This window comes from Schistocerca gregaria, chromosome 10 (assembly GCF_023897955.1).
Source record: "Schistocerca gregaria isolate iqSchGreg1 chromosome 10, iqSchGreg1.2, whole genome shotgun sequence".
In the NCBI taxonomy this organism is placed as follows: domain Eukaryota; kingdom Metazoa; phylum Arthropoda; class Insecta; order Orthoptera; family Acrididae; genus Schistocerca; species Schistocerca gregaria.
This window is the reverse complement of record NC_064929.1, coordinates 219,895,042-219,915,926: the sequence shown is the minus strand read 5'-3', so window position 1 is coordinate 219,915,926 and position 20,885 is coordinate 219,895,042. Positions and strand designations below refer to the sequence as shown.

Below are 20,885 nucleotides of genomic sequence, written 5' to 3'. Positions count from 1 at the left end.
CCGGGCTGTACGGGGGAGTAAGGCATTAATTGAAATCAATGAGGGAAGTTGAAAACTTGTGTTGGATCGGGATTCGAACCCGGGTCTCGTGCTTACTAGGCAGATGATGTGGCCAGGAAAGCCATCCGGGCAGAGTGGTCAGTGCAACTGCACCGCAGGCCTTCCCGGCAACCGCCTTCCAAGTTCGTTTTGTGTTCAGCTGTCACGTGTGGATTCACTCTCCTTATGTAAAGAATGGAACGCGCCGTACGTGTACAAGAATTGATCTTCGTGAATTCAGTTCCTTGTAACATCAAATTTTACTGAATACACGCGGAGAAATTCTTCTTTTAATGAACATAGCAGATATTGTTTCATAAAATATCTCGAAAATGTTAGCCACTTAAATAATGCACGGTGTATCAAAACAGAATGATCCGATTTGGGATGTCCATATTTCTGAAACTAATAAACATATACAATGAATTTTGTTTTTTCGATAAACGGGAAACTCAAAAAGTTATTTTCATACCTTTTTATAGGTGTTTAATTGCCCACCCCCCTCCCTTGAGATGTACGGCATATGTCAATGCGTCATTCAAATTGTTACCAAACTGCAGCGAGCGTGTCTTGAGTTGCAGCTTCGACAGCTACTGTTATGCGATGTCGCAGTTCATTCATTGTTGTTGGTAATGGAGGCACATAAACAGAGACGCCAGTAATGTAAGGGTGGATCATTTTGTCCAATGCGACCGAGCCGTCGTTCAGTAATTCTTTCATTTCAAAAATCACACACTTCCAGATGCCAGCGTAGCGGTGCCCCATACTGTTTGTAAATGAAGTCGTTCGAATCAGTCTCCAACTGTGGGGAAAGAAAGTTCTGAAGCACATCGAGATATGTGCTTCCTGTAACAGTGTTCTCGGCAAAGAAAAATGGACTATACAGATTTTCCCGTGAAACTCCACAAAACACATTAAATTTTGAGAAGTCCCTCCCATGTTCTACAACTCTATGTGATTTTTCCGAAGGCCATATTCTCACATTATGACGGTTCACCTTTCCGTTGAAATGGAATACTGCCTCGTCACTAAACATGAAGCATGGAAGAATACTGTCATCCCCCATATTGCCAAGAACAAAATTACAGAACTCCACACGTTGTTGTCGCTTGTCACCTTCACGAAGAGCTTGCAGTAGCTGAATTTTGTGTCGTTTCATGTGTAAACGTCGATCCAACACACGCCAGACTGACATCGGGGGGCATGTTGAGCTGCGGAGCTGCACGGCGAACAGATTTCTGAGCACTCCTTGTCCCACACCTCTAGTAACAAACCGGATAACATCTGCATAAATGTAACAAAAGTTGTTTGTGGTTCAAGATGATGACCATCGTAAACAGTGAAACAATCATACACCATTTATTTCAGGTGCAGATTAAGAAACCAAGGTAAATTGTGGCCTCCACACCTATGTTGCACCTCAGTTTGTCTAAAGTGAATGCCTGGATGCATGGTAAAGGCTTTTCCATTAAGTTTACTGTGCCACTGATGCAAACCCACAAATCATACACAAGATTGCTATTTTTGTATGGTTCCTCGATCGAGGGAAGGGGTCGGTCAACTTTAAGAGGAAGAGGAATATTCAATACCCTGCGTTCGACGTCTGTGTCAGACACTCGGGGACGGCCCGGCGATTTGCCTTTACACAAACAACCTGTTTCTCGGAATTTTTCGTGCCATCGTCTAATGCCCTGTGGTGCAGGAGGATCCACACCAAATCTAGTACGGAAGTCACGCTCAACAGTTATTAGTGACCCACACTGCGCAAAACGTAGAACACAAAACGCTTTCTGTTGTCTCGACACCATCTTTACTAGAACTGAAGCGGGTGCACATTGCTGCTACCTAACGGGAACTATGTAAAACTCGAGAGTTCGCTTCTCTCCAACAGTACGTTGTTCACGCAAATATCTCAAATAACAAAATAGTTTCGAGTTTTTTAGAAATAGGATGCTTCTTTTTTGATACCCTGCATAAACAATTTACATTGAAAGTAACATGTAGGTTGATTATTGAAAATATTGCCATCCTGAAACCGTCAAAATCTGGTAACAATCCTGAAGACTATAGACCCATTGCACTTTTAAGTGTCTGCTATAAACTGCTGGAGAGAGTACTCTATAATAGAATTGCACCAACTATCCTGAAACACATTCCTGTAGAACAGGCTGGCTTCAGACGAGACCGCAGTTGTAGCGATCAAGTAGCGTTGGCAACATACATAGAGAAGGGCTTCGAAGACCTGAAGAAAACAATGGCCGTGTTTACTGACCTAACATCAGCGTATGATACAGTGTGGCGGAAAGGCATGCTTCTTAAGTTCTTAAGAGTAATTCCATGTAAAAGAATTGCACAACTACTCAATAACATGCTGTCCAACAGAAAATTCCAAGTTCACCTAAAAGGTCAAGTAAGCAAGGGATTCAATTTAAATGACGGACTACCTCAAGGATCAGTATTGCCCCCCCCCCCCTCTACTTTTCAATTTATATGTCGCTGACTTGCCAGAAACGATAGCAAGAACATTTATCTATGCTGATGACATAGCGTTGGTGACGTAGGCTAAAGATTTTGCAACTTCAGAAATGACTCTCACTCAGGATCTGCGAATTCTCGATGAATTGTTTAATCGATGGCGACTCAAAGTAAACAGAAATAAAACTGAATCCTCCACCTTCCATCTGAGTAATAGGCATGCTCGCTATAAACCGCAAATTTCCTTTAGAAATCTGTTGCTGTTATATAACCCATTCCCAAAATATCTCGGCGTGACCTTGGATCGTTCGCTAACATATAGAAAACACCTAACTGAAACAGCTTTAAAAATGAGAACCAGAAACAATATATTACACAAACTCTCCGGAACAAGCTGGGGAGCTAAGGCATCAGTACTCAAAACTACTGCCCTCTCACTTGTATACTCTGTCGGGGAATATTGCAGCCCAGTATGGCTGAACAGCGCTCACATAGCCATGGTAGACACGCAGCTGAATGTAGCCATGAGAAGCGTATCCGGGACAATAAAATCCACACCCACAGAATGGCTACCTGTTCTGTCTAATATTGCACCACCGAAGTTGCGACGTCAAGCAGCGTTGAAAAGGGAATGGGAGAAATGCTGCAAGAATCCCGAGCTACCGCTACACCAAGACTGTGATTCCACTCAAAGGCAACGTGTTAAGTCCAGGAAACCCTCCTGGAGACTTGGAAAAAGGCTTACTTCTGAAGGATTCCAACCAGGAACAGCATGGAGGGAAGAATGGTTCGCAGCCAATCCCGATTCTGCAGGTCTCATTGCTGATCCTACACTAGCCCCTCCTGGATTCCACTTACCTAGGAGGTCGTGGGCCACCCTAAATCGCATACGCACCAAGCACAGAAGATGCCAGGACTTGAAGCATGAGTGGGGAATCGCTGAAAGTGCCAAGTGTGACTGCGGACGCCAACGACAAACAATACACCACATTGTCACAGAGTGTCCCCTACGCAAATATGCTGGAGGAGGTCTCTGAGGAAGCAATCTCCTGGCTGGATACTTAAGATATTAACCTATAGCTTTTATTACAACTTGAAGCTCTGTTTGTCAATATTACTGTCTATAAAAACCACATTTTCTCTTTTACATGTAACTCATCCTAGTGTTTTTATCCATATGTATATTATTGATTTATCGATGTAATCTAAGACTTTTAATACCATAAATGAATGTAATCTATTTTATTTGTAGTATATGCATATTGTGTTACCAGTAACATCATTGCTGTTCAATTCAAGTAATGTATCCTTGATGCCAAACGAAATAATAATAAAATTGAAAATATACAGCATGATGAAAGCACACTTGAGCATACGAGGGCTATTCGGAAAGTAAGTTCCAATCGGTCGAGAAATGGAAACCGCTGTGAAAATCGGATGAAGCTTTGCACGGACGTGTTGGGCAGTGTGTCTAGTACACCCGGCGATCGCGTCCCGTCGCTCTTCTAAGGTGTGAGCGCGTAAATAAGCCTAGAAAATAGTGTCTCCCGCCAAGTGCGAGGCCCCGGTGAGAGATTTACCCCGAAGCTATGCAGCCCACGTAACATAACTGGCAAGCGTATCCACTTTCAAAACAAGTCTCAGCCGCGTTTTACAGCGTTTTCGGTGGGAAACGTTGCATCACCCGCAATACAGCCCGTATTTGACTCCATCACTGCTCACGTGACCCAATCACTATAAAGACAACACTTTGGCACGGTCAGCGAGCTGCAGACCAGTGTAGAGAATTGACGGCAAGCAGTGGCGGCTGCCTTCCATGACGAGAGTATTGAAAAGTTGGTACAACGCTATTACGAATGTCTAAGTCGGAGCAGGTACTACACATTAGTTTGTAGAAGGTGTAGCTAACTGCTGCAACTACAACATTTTTTGTTCTCACGGTGGTTTCCATTTCGCGGCCGAACGGAATTTACTTTCCGAAAATCCCTTGTAGTAGGAACAGCATATTATTTACTTGGTCTTGGTTGGTTTTTATAGTCAGCAAAATAACGCTGACAATCGTGAATATTTCTTAGATGTACAGTAAGGAACAGAATTATACGATCACTTTTTAAAAAACCCCCTACGACGCTTAAGGCTGATATTTGGCTCAGCGGTTCCTACAGTGTCGGTGTCGTTGTCGTTGTGTGATGCTGCAGAATCAGGGCGCCCTGCGGCGTAACCCTCGGGGTCGAGGTGTGTACAGGTGCGAAAAAAAGGCCACGGCTCGGAAGTTGATGTGAGCAGTTAGTGATGTCACATTGGCACCAAATTCCAGCACACTTCCGCCCAACGCCACCGCGGACGTGCCACACGACGGGAAATTCGTCACACCCCCTGTTAGTCACATTTCACTCCTCCTTTCGACGGCTCTGCGATGGAGGTCAGAACCGCGACACCCGGTTGTCTCAATGGGTGGCCGAGGAAAACATGCCGGACACACTACCGCCTCAGGGCGTGGCAGTGAAGAGCGTCCACGAAACAAACCCTTTGCCTGGGGCGTTGACTGCCACACGTTTCGGGGTCGAGAACGACGGTTGGCACTCTGACGAGCAACGGGAAGCTTTTCTCGACGACGTGCGACCCCGTCGGTCATTTCAGCCCACGTCTGCGGGCACCGTGGGGCTTTTGTTCTCTTGTACAGGCCGCAACTGAACGTCATCCGAAGCAACTCAGTCTCTTTCAGTGCTCCTGATTTGTGTCTTCCTGTGCTGTGATCGTGAAGGGGGTGCAACATTGACACATGCACGAATAACATGGCAAAGGGTCCCTCTGAGAACACCTGCCCCAGCCCCCACCACCCCCACTGCAGTTCGGCAACATCTTAGGTGGCACCCGACCACCTTCACAGATAATTTTAAAAAGTCACCTGTACAGACAGTGACGGCCTAGGCGCTTGTAGAGCCGTAACCCCTCTGCGATTCCGGATGGCCTACTATCAGACGAAAGAGCAGTAGAGTACCCTGCCCGCTGGTTTGTTGGAGCAGAGCTGGTGCCCCAGGTTCAGGTTGGGTGAACTCGGTGGCCAGTTCACTACCATTCTCCTCAGACTACTGTAGCGCGAATATGGGGATGTGGCACAGACAGCTGTCCGGCGAGAAGACGCCATCGGCGTCAGGGAGGACATCGAACTTTAAGGCGGCCAGGTGTCCGCGTGTAGAAGGTCATAGACTCCCAAGACCACTGTCAGTTTCAGTAAAACCAGTCCGGGTATTCGCCGCGTCATTGTGATACACCTACAAGTGCGTCACCGACGTCTCGACTGTCCTTCCAGCCACCCTCTTCGTGTCGACTAGGTGCCGGATTCTGGTTGCGGTCATCCCTCTCTTATTTCAGTTATCAGGTGGCTAACGATGTCACTCTGGGGTGCCACTGGGCAGTCCGCAGTTAAGATTGCTGAGGAGGGTAATCCGTACGATAAGCTACTAACTGCGCGACTAAGCCATGGTAATGGCAGACAATAGCGAATCGCAGGTTGTAGGCACGGGTGGCGTTTTCTTCTGCAGCGGGACTAGGATAGTTCTCTTGTTTATACCGTTCAACGAGAGCGATGTGGAGCCGCTAACCGGCGAACACACTACGCTTTACTGTCCCAGTGAACTACTCGAAAGATGTGGGTCTGCTGTAGCAACCATGGTGATATACTCCTGTGCTGCCTCTTGTCCTTGTCTGTTTCGGGTGTACGTTTTTTTACGTGTCAGAGCCAAAATAAAGTCTGTTGTGAGAGCTGTCGGCTGGGCTGTTTGGCAACCGAACGTGAACGTCTATATATATATATAAAAAAAAACAGAACATAGTAACAAAATGTAGAAACAAGCAATGATAAATTTATTAATGACCAAAGAAGAACTGAAAGTGGTAACGGAATTTTTGACAAGAGTCGTGTGTTAAACTCTTTGGACTCCTCAGAACTGGAAGAATAGCAAACGTATCATCCACACATTTCAAAACACTCAATTATTTGTTCGAGAAAATACAGGGTGTTTCAAAAATGACCGGTATGTTTGAAACGGCAATAAAAACTAAACGAGCAGCGATAGAAATACACCGTTTGTTGCAATATGCTTGGGACAACAGTACATTTTCAGGCGGACAAACTTTCGAAATTACAGTAGTTACAATTGTCAACAACAGATGGCGCTGCGGTCTGGGAAACTCTATGGTACGATATTTTCCACATATCCACCATGCGTAGCAATAATATGGCGTAGTCTCTGAATGAAATTACCCGAAACCTTTGACAACGTGTCTGGCGGAATGGCTTCACATGCAGATGAGATGTACTGCTTCAGCTGTTCAATTGTTTCTGGATTCTGGCGGTACACCTGGTCTTTCAAGTGTCCCCACAGAAAGAAGTCACAGGGGTTCATGTCTGGCGAATAGGGAGGCCAATCCACGCCACCTCCTGTATGTTTCGGATAGCCCAAAGCAATCATACGATCATCGAAATATTCATTCAGGAAATTAAAGACGTCGGCCGTGCGATGTGGCCAGGCACCATCTTGCATAAACCACGAGGTGTTCGCAGTGTCGTCTAAGGCAGTTTGTACCGCCACAAATTCACGAAGAATGTCCAGATAGCGTGATGCAGTAATCGTTTCGGATCTGAAAAATGGGCCAATGATTCCTTTGGAAGAAATGACGGCCCAGACCAGTACTTTTTGAGGATGCAGGGACGATGAGACTGCAACATGGGGCTTTTCGGTTCCCCATATGCGCGAGTTCTGTTTATTGACGAAGCCGTCCAGGTAAAAATAAGCTTCGTCAGTAAACCAAATGCTGCCCACATGCATATCGCCGTCATCAATCCTGTGCACTATATCGTCAGCGAATGTCTCTCGTGCAGCAATGGTAGCGGCGCTGAGGGGTTGCCGCGTTTGAATTTTGTATGGATAGAGGTGTAAACTCTGGCGCATGAGACGATATGTGGACGTTGGCGTCATTTGGACCGCAGCTGCAACACGGCGAACGGAAACCCGAGGCCGCTGTCGGATCACCTGCTGTACTAGCTGCGCGTTGCCCTCTGTGGTTGCCGTACGCGGTCGCCCTACCTTTCCAGCACGTTCATCCGTCACGTTCCCAGTCCGTTGAAATTTTTCAAACAGATCCTTTATTGTATCGCTTTTCGGTCTTTTGGTTACATTAAACCTCCGTTGAAAACTTCGCCTTGTCGCAACAACACTGTGTTCTAGGCGGTGGAATTCCAACACCAGAAAAATCCTCTGTTCTAAGGAATAAACCATGTTGTCCACAGCACACTTGCACGTTGTGAACAGCACACGCTTACAGCAGAAAGACGACGTACATAATGGCGCACCCACAGACTGCGTTGTCTTCTATATCTTTCACATCACTTGTTGTTGAAAATTGTAACTACTGTAATTTCGAAAGTTTGTCCGCCTGAAAATGTACTGTTGTCCCAAGCATATTGCAACAAACGGTGTATTTCTATCGCTGCTCGTTCAGTTGTTATTGCCGTTTCAAATATACTGTTCATTTTTGAAACACCCTGTATATACTTGCAAATATATCAATCAATATCAAGAACACAGTAAACAGTATTTTTGTTTCGTTCTTTCTCTCCTGTTTTCCTGCAAAGTGCACAAGTAACAACACACATTATTTTTCTTGTAGTATGCACTGAGGGAAACGAGACGCACGACAAGGGATCATCCGAATGTGAATGAAATCGGTAGATGTGTTGTATATGTGCAGACAAAGAAAATATTACAATTTAAGAAAAAAGTTATGATTTATTGGAGACAGAGTTTCACAAATTGAGCAAGTCAATAACGCGTCAGTCTGACGTACTCCCGTGTCCCCAGATCTGTTCCGCATAGAACGTGTGTAGCACCAGTTCAGGGGTCAACTCCACCCTAGTGGCAGTGTCCGCTGTATCGGGAACCACTTACAGCATTTGTGGCGCACGCTGTCTCGGAACAGGACACAACGGATTCATGACACGCGACCCGTGCAAATGAGAGCTGTGAGTCCGGGCTAGGGACTGTGGACCACAGTGGGGGATGGGTGCGCCCACCTGGCAGTTGGCGGCGACGACGACGCCGGCCACCAGCAGGCCGCCCTCGATCTTCTCGACGCGCAGCCGCGAGATGGGGGCGGCGCAGCGGGTGCCCAGCGACAGCCCCAGCGGCGCCACGCCCCCGCCGCCGCCCCCGCCGCCCCCCGCCGCCGACGTCGCGACGCTGCCCCTGCCGGACTCGGCGTCGGGCCTGCAACACGGCGGGGCGCCTGCCGTCACACGTCGCTCTGGGCACGCCACAGCCGCTTCTTTAGCAGCATTACGAGAATCTCTTATGGGTAAAGTAAGGTAGTAAAATTAAAAAAACGCAGCACATAACGACTGCCCTCCACCCCCCCCCCCCTCTCTCTCTCTCTCGCTCGCTCTCTCTCTCTCTCTCGCTCGCTCTCTCTCTCTCTCTCTCTCTCTCGCTCGCTCTCTCTCTCTCTCTCTCGCTCGCTCTCTCTCTCTCTCTCTCGCTCTCTCTCTCTCTCTCTCTCTCTCTCTCTCTCTCTCTCGCTCGCTCGCTCGCTCTCTCTCTCTCTCTCTCTCTCTCTCTCTCTCTCTCTCTCTCTCTCTCTCTCTCACACACACACACACACACACACACACACACACACACACACACACACACACACACAAAGACGTAAAATACTGCAACAGAGAAGTGTGCCTGGTTGACTAGTGGAATACGAAAAAATGGTTCAAATGGCTCTGAGCACTATGGGACTACTTAAACCTAACTAACCTAAGGACATCACACACACCCATGCCCGAAGCAGGATTCGAACCTGCGACCGTAGCAGCAGCACGGCTCCGGACTGGAGCGCCTAGAACTGCACGGCCACCGCGGCCGGCGGAATACGAAAGGCTGAACCATGAGCAACTCTGCAAACAGTAAAACCTAACTAACGCATATAAGAGTTTGGCTCGAGTTCAGACATTAGACAAAATTTTTATGAAGTCCGTGTCGCCTTCAACTGAGACAGCCTCTCGCAGTGTATCAAATTCTGAGTGGGTATCGCACACTGTGACAATGTCGCAAGTGGCGTGTTGGGCAGTCTGTAAGAGCAGACGTTTAAATAAGACAGGTGTAACACCCGACCTAATAAGATGTCGCTGAGCACCACCACGCCTGTGAGTCCGCACCAAAATACAGACAATTTAGCTGGCCGGGGCAGGGCATTCAGCTCGTGTGAAGCGTCGTACCTGGCGCAGAGTTCGCTTAAGGCGGTTAGGACGTCAAACGGGCCGACTTGGAGCAGGAGAGGCGCCACAGGACTTTTTATTTTCTACTGTCTATACTTTTACAAGTAAATTCATAAAACTTTGTCAGCATGACCAAGAAGGATTCAGGATTCACACTCGTAGCACCGGAATTTCAAAAACATAACAAAATTTTTTTTTACACGTGATATTTCATCATTTTTTCACTTACTATTGGCTGCATTTGTTGCTGTTGGTACACTTTTCTTCATAAGTAAGAGAGACTGTTCGGTGAATTTTGCACAGCATACAAACCATACGTACAGGAATCTATTTAATTTATGAAAAAATGAATGAGCTGATACGTTTTAAACTTAACGTTTAGAAAAAAATCAAATTTTGTAGTTAATTATCTCAATTTTTACCGCAGTTTTAAATAAATTTGGAAAATTCTAGAGTTTCATACACCTGTTAGAATCGTTTGTATGCTGTGCAAAATTCATCGAAGAATCTCTCTTACTTGTGAAGAAAAGTGTACCCCCTAGCAAGAAATGCAGCCAATAGTAAGAGAAAAAATGATGAAATTCACATAAAAAAAATTATTTTGTTATGTTTTTGAACTTCCACTGCTATGAGTGTGAATCCTTCCTGGTCATGCTGGCAAAGTTTATGAATTAATTTGTAAAAGTATAGACAGCAGAAAATAAAATGTCCTGTGGTGCCTCTCCTGCTCCAAGTCAGCCCGTTTCACGTCCTACACCCCCTTAACTCACGATGGAAAAATCTGTCCTCTCTTCTCGGTCCGTCCGTGGATAGGTGCCTACTAAGACTGTTTTAGTCACGAGTATTGTCTTACGATATTTCCTACTTTTAACCATTTTTACAAACTGACATAGACTTATCGGCTCGTCTCAAATTTCTGCGAGATTGTTTCATTATTTGACGTAGCATTGCCGCATTGCTTGGACGTAGCCGTTAAACGATTCATAAAACAAATAAGCTGACCTCATTCTTCGGTGCTACTCCTTTTCCTATCGGCAAATTTTCTAATCACGAGATAAATTTATATTTCATTCTCGTAATAAAAATGGTTCAAATGGCTCTGAGCACTATGGGACTTAACATCTGTGGTCATCAGTCCCCTAGAACTTAGAACTACTTAAACCTAACTAACCTAAGGACAACACACACATCCATGCCCGAGGCAGGATTCAAACCTGCGACCGTAACGGCCGCGCGGTTCCAGACTGAAGCGCCTACAACCGCACGGCCACACCGGCCGCCTCATTCTCTTAATACCTTCTACTGTTGATGAACAGCAGTATTGTACCTTACTGCTTCATAGCTACCAGAAAAGAAACGCAAAACCACAACTCTCTACACCACAGTAGTGCACCAACAAGAAAGCAACGTTCACTCTAGACGACTCGTGTCAAAAGTGTTGTAAGAGAAGTTAATAGACTGTAGAAGTAACAAAAGATTGTAGTAGTAAATATGGTATCCATTAATTACGTTCTTATTGATAAATAGTAGAATTCTATCCTGATTGGATCGGTTATGGCTGGGCGGGGTGGCCGAGCGGTTCTAGGCGCTACAGTCTGGAACCGCGTGACCGTTACGGTCGCACGTTCGTTTCCTGCCTCGGGCATGGATGTGTGTGATTCCCTTAGGTTAGTTAGGTTTAAGTAGTTGTAAGTTCTAGGGGACTGAGGACCTCTGATGTGAAGTCCCATAGTGCTCAGAGCCATTTGAACTTTTTTTTTTTTTTGATCGGTTATTACGACTAGCTCGGACAACGTTAGCGAATTCCCCTGTAAGTTTTACGGCGCTGTCAACTTACAGAACATGATGTGTGGTGGCGCCAGCGCTCACTTTTTACAAATGAGCTGAAACTTCTCCTTTTGTGTCTAGATATGGAGACCACCATCTTTCCATTGGACGGTAGGTGGAATACCATTCATATTTGACTTAATAGGTCTGTCTTTTCACGCACACACGGGGTCCCCTAGTGCCTGGGGACCGCGTCATTTGCTGACTCGCTGCGTGGCTAATTCGGCTCTGGTCATGTGGGTGACTGGTGACTGGCGAGTGGCCGTATGGTGGGTTTGTGGGGGAGGGGACGGCACAACGAGAAAGCCCGCGCCGGCTCACTGCCCACCCCTCCCGAATGAAGGAGTGTAGCAGCAGACGTGCAGAGGTAAGCACGGTGTATGGGAGGGCCGCCATCCTGAGGCAGGATCACCGTCAACGGCTTCGCATGCCCTCACTTTACAAAAGACACCGCGGAGAGGTTTCCAATTTAATCCCGGACACTGGCGCAAAAAGAAAACACCTTCTCTCCTGTCTTCCCCCTGCCGGCCAGACACTGGCACTAAAATATTGTCGACCACCGGGATTCGAACCGGCTTACCTGCGAGGCTTGATAACGGCTACGGTCGCAGGTATAAATCATTAAAACGTGCCCATAAACGTGTGTAAAGTACAAGAACCGTGCTACAAAAAATTTACACAGTACTGGCTTATCGCATGGACAAATTAGGGCCGGACAATTAACAAATCCTAAAAAGTTTAAGTTAGAAAATATTAAAATGTTTATTTAAAATTGTCTGATACGCCATAGTGAAGAGTCGGACAAAAAAACCTGCCTCATTGATGAGCCGTACTAACATGACATGTATTACGTAGCTACACTAATGCTCATAAATCGAGGATAATTGCAGAATGTAGTGCCACACACAACTGGCGTTAATAGCATAGGCACATAGCGAACACATACGACACAGATCTGTAAGTCCACGTTATTGGTGATAAGTTGAGAAAACCGTCCCGAAACAAATGTGCTACAAAACGCCACTGTTTCCTGTGCATGTACCCCGACATCCGTATGGGATGTGATCACCATGCACACGTACACAGGCCGCACAACGGGTTGGCATACTCTGGATCAGGTGGTCGAGCAGCTGCTGGGGTATAGCCTCCCATTCTTGCACCAGTGCCTGTCGGAGCTCCTGAAGTGCCCTAGGGGTTTGGAGACGTGCAGCGATACGTCGACCGAGAGCATCCCAGACGTGATCGATGGGGTTTAGGTCTGGAGAAGAGGCAGGCCACTCCATTCGCCTGATATCTTCTGTTTCAAGGTACTGTTCCACGATGGCTGCTCGGTGGGGCCGTGCGTTATCATCCATCAGGAGGAAGGTGGGACCCATTGCACCCCTGAAAATGCGGACATATTGGTGCAAGATAACGTCCCGTCAAAGACATGCAGGGGTGTACGTGCACCAATCATAATCCCACCAAACACCATCAAACCTAATAAATTACAATGAACCATGGAATTTTACAAGATATTTTATGTTGCGAATGTGTGTAGTGTTAAGGCCAAGCGTTTCAGTTAATCTAAACAGTCTGTAAAAGTAAAACATACAAAACTTATGAATAGAAAGTCAAACGTTTTGTGTAATGATCTGTCTAAAAGTACGCAATGAAAAATATTAGGGAAGCGTTTGGTGCATCCAATTTTCTGTTCACGATTTCGAGCATCATTCGAAGGCACATATAACGTTTTTCTGATCTACTTACTTCTTTTACACAAATAATTTCATAAAATATTTGATTTCTTTCATTTTTTATTTTCAAGTTTTATTCAGAAAACAAGATCTTACTAACTCCAAGGTTTGATTCCTAGCGTAATTGATTTGAAGGAAGCCTTTTTGACAATTGAATACCGCACCAATGTATCTTTTTATGTGCAAAACAGCTAGGCCTTGAACAGATGAAATTTTTGACACTTCATTCACATAGCTTTGCAACAGCTTTTCGTGAAACATTTCAATTTTCCTTCAACTCATTAATTAAATTTTCGTTAATTACCCTGATTACTTTCAAGCAGTTAAATAGTTTCATGCAAAACTAGGCCTCACGCTGGTCACTTTGATACTCCGTTTACCTGTTTCTCTCCCTTTGTTCGGCTATGAAAATTCGGACAAAACCTCGTGGTGTAATTTATAAGGAGTCTTGTTTTCGCTCTGCTCACGCGTTTACAAAAACGTAACCAGTGTTAATCATACGATAAAATAGTTCTTTCTGCGTGCTGTCATTTCCAAACAACGTCGTTTCGATATTTTGAACCGTTTGTGTGATACGACGATGTTTCCGGCCACTCGATTCCCGAAGGCAGGAAATATTCGGACGCGCCACGAGCGACCCGTCCGCGGATGTAACAACCAATATCTCAAGAATAAAAAGATATATCATTCCGGTCTCATCTTTAAATACAATTTAGATATATTGGTTTCATTTCATACGCAATAACGTACGGCCTTAAATGAACTATCCAGAAAGTCTACGCAATGCGATTTTACCTCTGCAAATTCTTAAAAATTCCGTGCAGCTATGTACTCAATTTCGTCCAGCACAGTAACTATGACGAATAACGAAAATAAATTCAGACCTTTATGGTTTAAAGATATCAAGCTATAAGATGCGGAAGAATCAAATTTTTTTCACCGAATAGTTTTCTTAAATTTGAATGTTATGTAATTCATAGCTGCCGTCACGTCCGCTCCACTGCTTTGCCGAGAAGACACGTGGCTGTCGCTCTGTGTCGCGCGTGCTGCAGCGACAAGATTCAAAACGTTTGAATTCAAATGTCACCAGTTGCAGCGGGAGACAGGCAGCGACACATGTTGGTTGGTCGGTCGGTCTGTCTGTCTGTCTGTCTGTCTGTCGGTTGGTTGGTTGGTCTGTCTGTCTGTCTGTCTGTCTGTCTGTCGGTTGGTTGGTTGGTCGGTCGGTCGGTCGGTCTGTCGGTTGTTTGGTCGGTCGGTCGGTCGGTCGGTCTGTCGGTTGGTTGGTCGGCCGAAAAATTAAGCGCACAACACACATATCAACCGACCGACCAATTTTCGGGCAGTGTACACACGTCCCGATCAACTACACTTAGCAATTGCAACACCGCCCTGTTCGTATCGTTGTTTGCAAATTGTTTAGTCTATAGAAAGTTCATTGAGGTTAGGTTCGACAAGATGCCGCCGACGTAATAACTGGGAACTGCCTTGCAGTTTTGGAGTTTACAACGGCAAGAAAAGCAGAGAGAAAGCTGGGGGCAAAGAAGTGGCTTATGCAAAGAAGAAATTTAGTCCCGCTCTTTTACTGAAGGAACTGGGAGCAGATGATTTTTTCAATTATCTCAGAATGGATGAAGCATACTTTTCGGAGATGCTGAATATAATCAAAGTCTTAATATATATCAAACGTTTACGGTACTATAATGTGGCATTAATTGTAACGTTTCTACTGTAGGAGAGAGTATATACTATCTTAAATTCTCTTTCCTATGTCTCTCTCATGCTATCTAACTTACGCTTCAAACCATAGGTGTGGCGTCTGGATTACGGGGGCTAGACCTGAGTGTATAGAATGTTTTCAGTATTTTGGAAGACGAATGGTGACTGTTAAATAACCATGAAAACGGTCCAGTTCCGACCCTTGCTGTCAGGTATGAACGCCCTTGGCCAGCGAGAATGCTACATAGAAAAATGAAGCGACAGATTTGAAGTTAACAGGTCAATTTAGTTTAGAAGCACATATGAACATCAGAGCTTATATTAAACGTGAGGGCAACGGTGTTTTGTTAATTTGAGTGAGGTAAATGAGAATATATTCACAAGCTCAATTCTCAATGCAGAACTACTCTAATCACTCTGGACATTTTATTAGTTTTAGGTCGTATTCTTAGCAGTTGATGTAATAACTAAACTGTGAATAACAAATATTTTTTCCCGTGTTTTATGTCAATAATGTTTCACCTCGGGCAGGTTACTGTTTTAACTGTCGGGTATTATTACGCAAGGAATATACATATTTATTTCCGGGCGAAATGAATTTGATCGCAAAACTTCCATCTAATACGAAATTGTGCGTCTAATGACATTTTATTCTGTTTGGTGTGGATGTGGTTTATCGATAAATAATATCAGAAATAGTTGGAAAACGTTTCGTTTCGTCATTTGTCAACATACGATCCAGGAATGAAGAAAATGCCAGAACACGCACGTGCGGTAGTAACGATCCGACACCACTGCGGGTGGATGCCTGCGAGTCGCCGACAGGTGGCAGGGCGGTCAACGGTGGGTCGCAGTCTGGCTGCTAGATGGCGCGAATGGCGCCGTACGAATAATTAAACGGCTGCCTCGGTAGTGTTCTGCCACAGCCCGCTTCGGGCTATGGATCTACAAAGTGAATACGTTCATCTAGTAATAACAAAGTTGCCAGGTCACCCGTATGTCCGACTTTTTCGTATATTTACCTTCAGTCTCTCTGTTCTCGTGATATGGACATTTCTCCCGTATTTCATTCTAACAAAATACTGCTTGATTGAAATGCAATACTTTTTCAATTTTTAACGGTTCGACTACGATTATTAACACATTTTGAGTGATAGCTCGAAATGTACATTGGCTGATGCTTTGTTCCGAAGTGATAACAAACCTACCAGGTATCGCATTGGTCTCACACCCAACATTAAATTACTTTTACGAGCACATATTCAAATGTGCATGTACGTTAATTTCATATTGCAGTTAGCTTCAGGTTGCAGAACTGCCGCACGGAACAAAACTGTTGGGTTAAGATGATGCTAAGTCTGTTTCTGAATGGGAGTCAAACTGTAAATATCTTCTACCATGTTTGTTCATTCAAGTGTTTTATATACTTTAAGTGTACGGGGATAAAAATTCCATTGGGCTCACCAAAGGTCAAAATTGAAATAATATAGAAAACATAGATAGTGTAGAGTTACCGCTTGTATGGTATAACGTGCTTCAGAATCTCCTTTATTTTCCAATTAGAAAATCTGGCAATCCCGAGTGACGAAAACACGCATGGCTGAATTTAGTATGTGCTGTAATAAATATTTATACACGTTTAATTCATGCTCTGAGTGTTGCAATAACTTGTTGTATTATATCTCTGCGTAACACGTTTGTCGTCTATATCTTCACAGTGTATAGAGGATAGGTGTTTTTAGGGACCAAAAAAGTGCTCTTGGAGTCCACTCTGGACACGTTTTCCAACTTCCTAGTGTCATGGAATGTCAAGCGCCTTTCGCAACAAACCAAAACTTTAAAGAATGTAATTTTCATGTACCGAGATGATGATAAAAACATATTATACATTATTTACCACAGGTTGACAGGGAAACATTCGTTGTCAGGCAATAGAAAATTATTATAACAGGACAACGAAGATAATAATCTTATATAACGAAGATAATTTGGACTCATGCGGAGGCATATAGACAGTAGCTTCTCCCTCGCTCTGTTTCCAAGTGGAATAGGAAAGGCAATGACTACTGGTTGTACGGGGTATCCTCCATCACGCACCGTGCAATAGCTTGCACTGTATGTATGTATGTATTATTATTATTATTATTATTATTATTATTATTATTATTGCTGCTGGGACCTTCAGTTCAGGACCACATCCATCTACTGGGCTGAAATAGTAGTGACAAGATGGCTGTTTAATAACCGTATGCCTGTACGTTTTCGCCACCACGGCGATTTCGTACCTGGGGAACCGATTTACGAAGAGAGATTACACTCACAGCTGCCTGACTTTATCACTTGCTTCGACGTTTCGGAGCTGAAGTCAGTCACCCCCGCTTTCCTCCTGCAGGCGGTCAGGAGCTGTACTGGTGGCGTGTGCAGCGTGACCGCCATCTCAGCCTCACCCCACGGGCGACCGCAGTTTGCGGGAAATGGGGCACTTTCCCCATCCGGACATCAGCGATTGGCCTCTTTCTTCACTACAGAATTCTCACGACTTTTTAGCAGTGCTCGTCTGCCACTCCGTTGAACTGCGGAGTTGACACTGACAAGCAAGACTGGAAATACGGTGACTAGCAGTCAACAACGTAGCAGGGCCCAAATTTCGTCATCTTAATACCCTAGGACCTGTATAAGTCCTGAGAAGACTATATATATTGTTACATATATATCCCTGAATTTATATTCAATTTGTACACAAATTAAAGTTAAATTGTTATAATACACTGAAGCCAGTATTTGTCATAAACGTTAACACGACAAAAACAGAAATACAAAAAGTGTTCGTAATTTCGTCTCCCATAAAAATTCTCAAAAGTGCAATTAAGTTAAACCTATTTTTTCATTCTAACATAGCCAGGCACTTTTACTACATCCCCCTTTCAAGACACTGTCCATTCCGTTCAACTGCTCTCCCAAGTCCTTTGCTCAAGTTTTTATTCATTCACCCCGAACTTTAATTCCCACTCTAAATTTTTCTCTTGTTTGCTGTACTGTTTGCTCAATGCACAGATTGAATAGCATAGGGGGTAAGCCACAACCCTGTCTCACTCCCTTCTCATCCACTGCTTCCCTTTCTTTCCCGTCTAGACTCATACGAAATGAAACTATACGTCACGTCCATTCCCTATCAGGAGTTAATTATTACTTGTCCTCTGACGTCATGAATTAGTGGGATGTTAAAATATGGCTAAACGAATACAGAACATATGAGTGTTGATAAATGTTTTCGTAGTTCGCTGTCATAGCAAGATAAAACAGTACATCTAGAAATACACTCCTGGAAATTGAAATAAGAACACCGTGAATTCATTGTCCCAGGAAGGGGAAACTTTATTGACACATTCCTGGGGTCAGATACATCACATGATCACACTGACAGAACCACAGGCACATAGACACAGTCAATAGAGCATGCACAATGTCGGCACTAGTACAGTGTATATCCACCTTTCGCAGCAATGCAGGCTGCTATTCTCCCATGGAGACGATCGTAGAGATGCTGGATGTAGTCCTGTGGAACGGCTTGCCATGCCATTTCCACCTGGCGCCTCAGTTGGACCAGCGTTCGTGCTGGACGTGCAGACCGCGTGAGACGACGCTTCATCCAGTCCCAAACATGCTCAATGGGGGACAGATCTGGAGATCTTGCTGGCCAGGGTAGTTGACTTACACCTTCTAGAGCACGTTGGGTGGCACGGGATACATGCGGACTTGCATTGTCCTGTTGGAACAGCAAGTTCCCTTTCCGGTCTAGGAATGGTAGAACGATGGGTTCGATGACGGTTTGGATGTACCGTGCACTATTCAGTGTCCCCTCGACGATCACCAGAGGTGTACGGCCAGTGTAGGAGATCGCTCCCCACACCATGATGCCGGGTGTTGGCCCTGTGTGCCTCGGTCGTATGCAGTCCTGATTGTGGCGCTCACCTGCACGGCGCCAAACACGCATACGACCATCATTGGCACCAAGGCAGAAGCGACTCTCATCGCTGAAGACGACACGTCTCCATTCGTCCCTCCATTCACGCCTGTCGCGACACCACTGGAGGCGGGCTGCACGATGTTGGGGCGTGAGCGGAAGACGGCCTAACGGTGTGCGGGACCGTAGCCCAGCTTCATGGAGACGGTTGCGAATGGTCCTCGCCGATACCCCAGGAGCAACAGTGTCCCTAATTTGCTGGGAAGTGGCGGTGCGGTCCCCTACGGCACTGCGTAGGATCCTACGGTCTTGGCGTGCATCCGTGCGTCGCTGCGGTCCGGTCCCAGGTCGACGGGCACGTACACCTTCCGCCGACCACTGGCGACAACATCGATGTACTGTGGAGACCTCACGCCCCACGTGTTGAGCAATTCGGCGGTACGTCCACCCGGCCTCCCGCATGCCCACTATACGCCCTCGCTCAAAGTCCGTCAACTGCACATACGGTTCACGTCCACGCTGCCGCGGCATGCTACCAGTGTTAAAGACTGCGATGGAGCTCCGTATGCCACGGCAAACTGGCTGACACTGACGGCGGCGGTGCACAAATGCTGCGCAGCTAGCGCCATTCGACGGCCAACAGCGCGGTTCCTGGTGTGTCCGCTGTGCCGTGCGTGTGATCATTGCTTGTACAGCCCTCTCGCAATGTCCGGAGCAAGTATGGTGGGTCTGATACACCGGTGTCAATGTGTTCTTTTTTTCCATTTCCAGGAGCGTATATAGTAATACAGAACGTATCACTGGGCAGCTGAAAGAGTATTATGGAGAAAGTGCACAGGAAGAAGAATAGGTATCCTCCCTGAAGCGAATTGCGAATACATAGAAAGAAGAATCCTTTATTGTATGAGCATATGATAGCGGAACAAACACTTGTAGCAGTTACTGCTGTAAAATATCTGGGAGTATGCGTACGGAACGATTTGAAATGGAATGATCATATAAAAGTAATTGTTGGTAAGGCGGATGCCAGGTTGAGATTCATTGGGAGAATCCTTAGAAAATGTAGCCCATTAACAAAGGAGGTGGCTTACAAAACCCTCGTTCGACCTATACTTGAGTATTGCTCATCAGTGTCGGGTCCGTACCATGTCGGGATGGCAGAGGAGACAGAGAAGATCCAAAGAAGAGCGGCGCGTTTCGTCACAGGGTTATTTGGTAAGCGTGATAACGTTACGGAGATGTTTAGCAAACTCAAGTGGCAGACTCTGCAAGAGAGGCTCTGTGCATCGTGGTGTAGCTTGCTGTCCAGGTTTCGAGAGGGTGCGTTTCTGGATGAGGTATGGAATATATGGCTTCCCCCCTACTTATACCTCCCGAGCAGATCACGAATGTAAAATTAGAGAGATTCGAGCGCGCACGGAGGCTTTCCGGCAGTCGTTCTTCCCGCGAACCATACGCGACTAGAACATGAAAGGGAGGTAATGACAGTGGCACGTAAAGTGCCCTCCTCCACACACGGTTGGGTGGCTCGCGGAGTATAAATGTAGATGTAGAAGCGTTTAAGCAATCATTCTGCCCACGCTTTATATCGCAGCCTGGCAAGAAAAGTCGAAAAAAGGCAAATTTTCGTTTCTAACTGTAAAATATGTGTGAACTGTCTTAATGCGTACAAAAAACATTTTATTTATGCCAACAATGTCCGCCCGGCTAACCGCGCGGTCCAACGCGGTGCTTCCCGAGCAGGAAGGCGTGCCGGTCGCCGGGGCAGAACCGCACAATAAACCTGGGTTCGATGTGGGGTAGCAGTGAGGTGAGTGGTCTGCTGCAGCCTGTTGTGAGATTCTGAACCACTGAAGCC

The 20,885-nt window shown here is 45.6% G+C and overlaps 1 protein-coding gene across 3 annotated transcripts in view; it reads right to left on the bottom strand.

Annotated features, from left to right (window-relative positions):
- LOC126293302 (uncharacterized) overlaps nucleotides 1-20,885 on the bottom strand; it is a 237,659-nt gene that overhangs the window by 38,864 nt on the left and 177,910 nt on the right. For all 3 annotated transcript variants that reach the window (XM_049986435.1, XM_049986433.1, XM_049986434.1), the window contains exon 2: nucleotides 8,591-8,783. In XM_049986435.1, coding sequence (XP_049842392.1) covers nucleotides 8,591-8,783 — 193 coding nt within the window. The remainder of the gene's footprint in view (nucleotides 1-8,590; nucleotides 8,784-20,885) is intronic.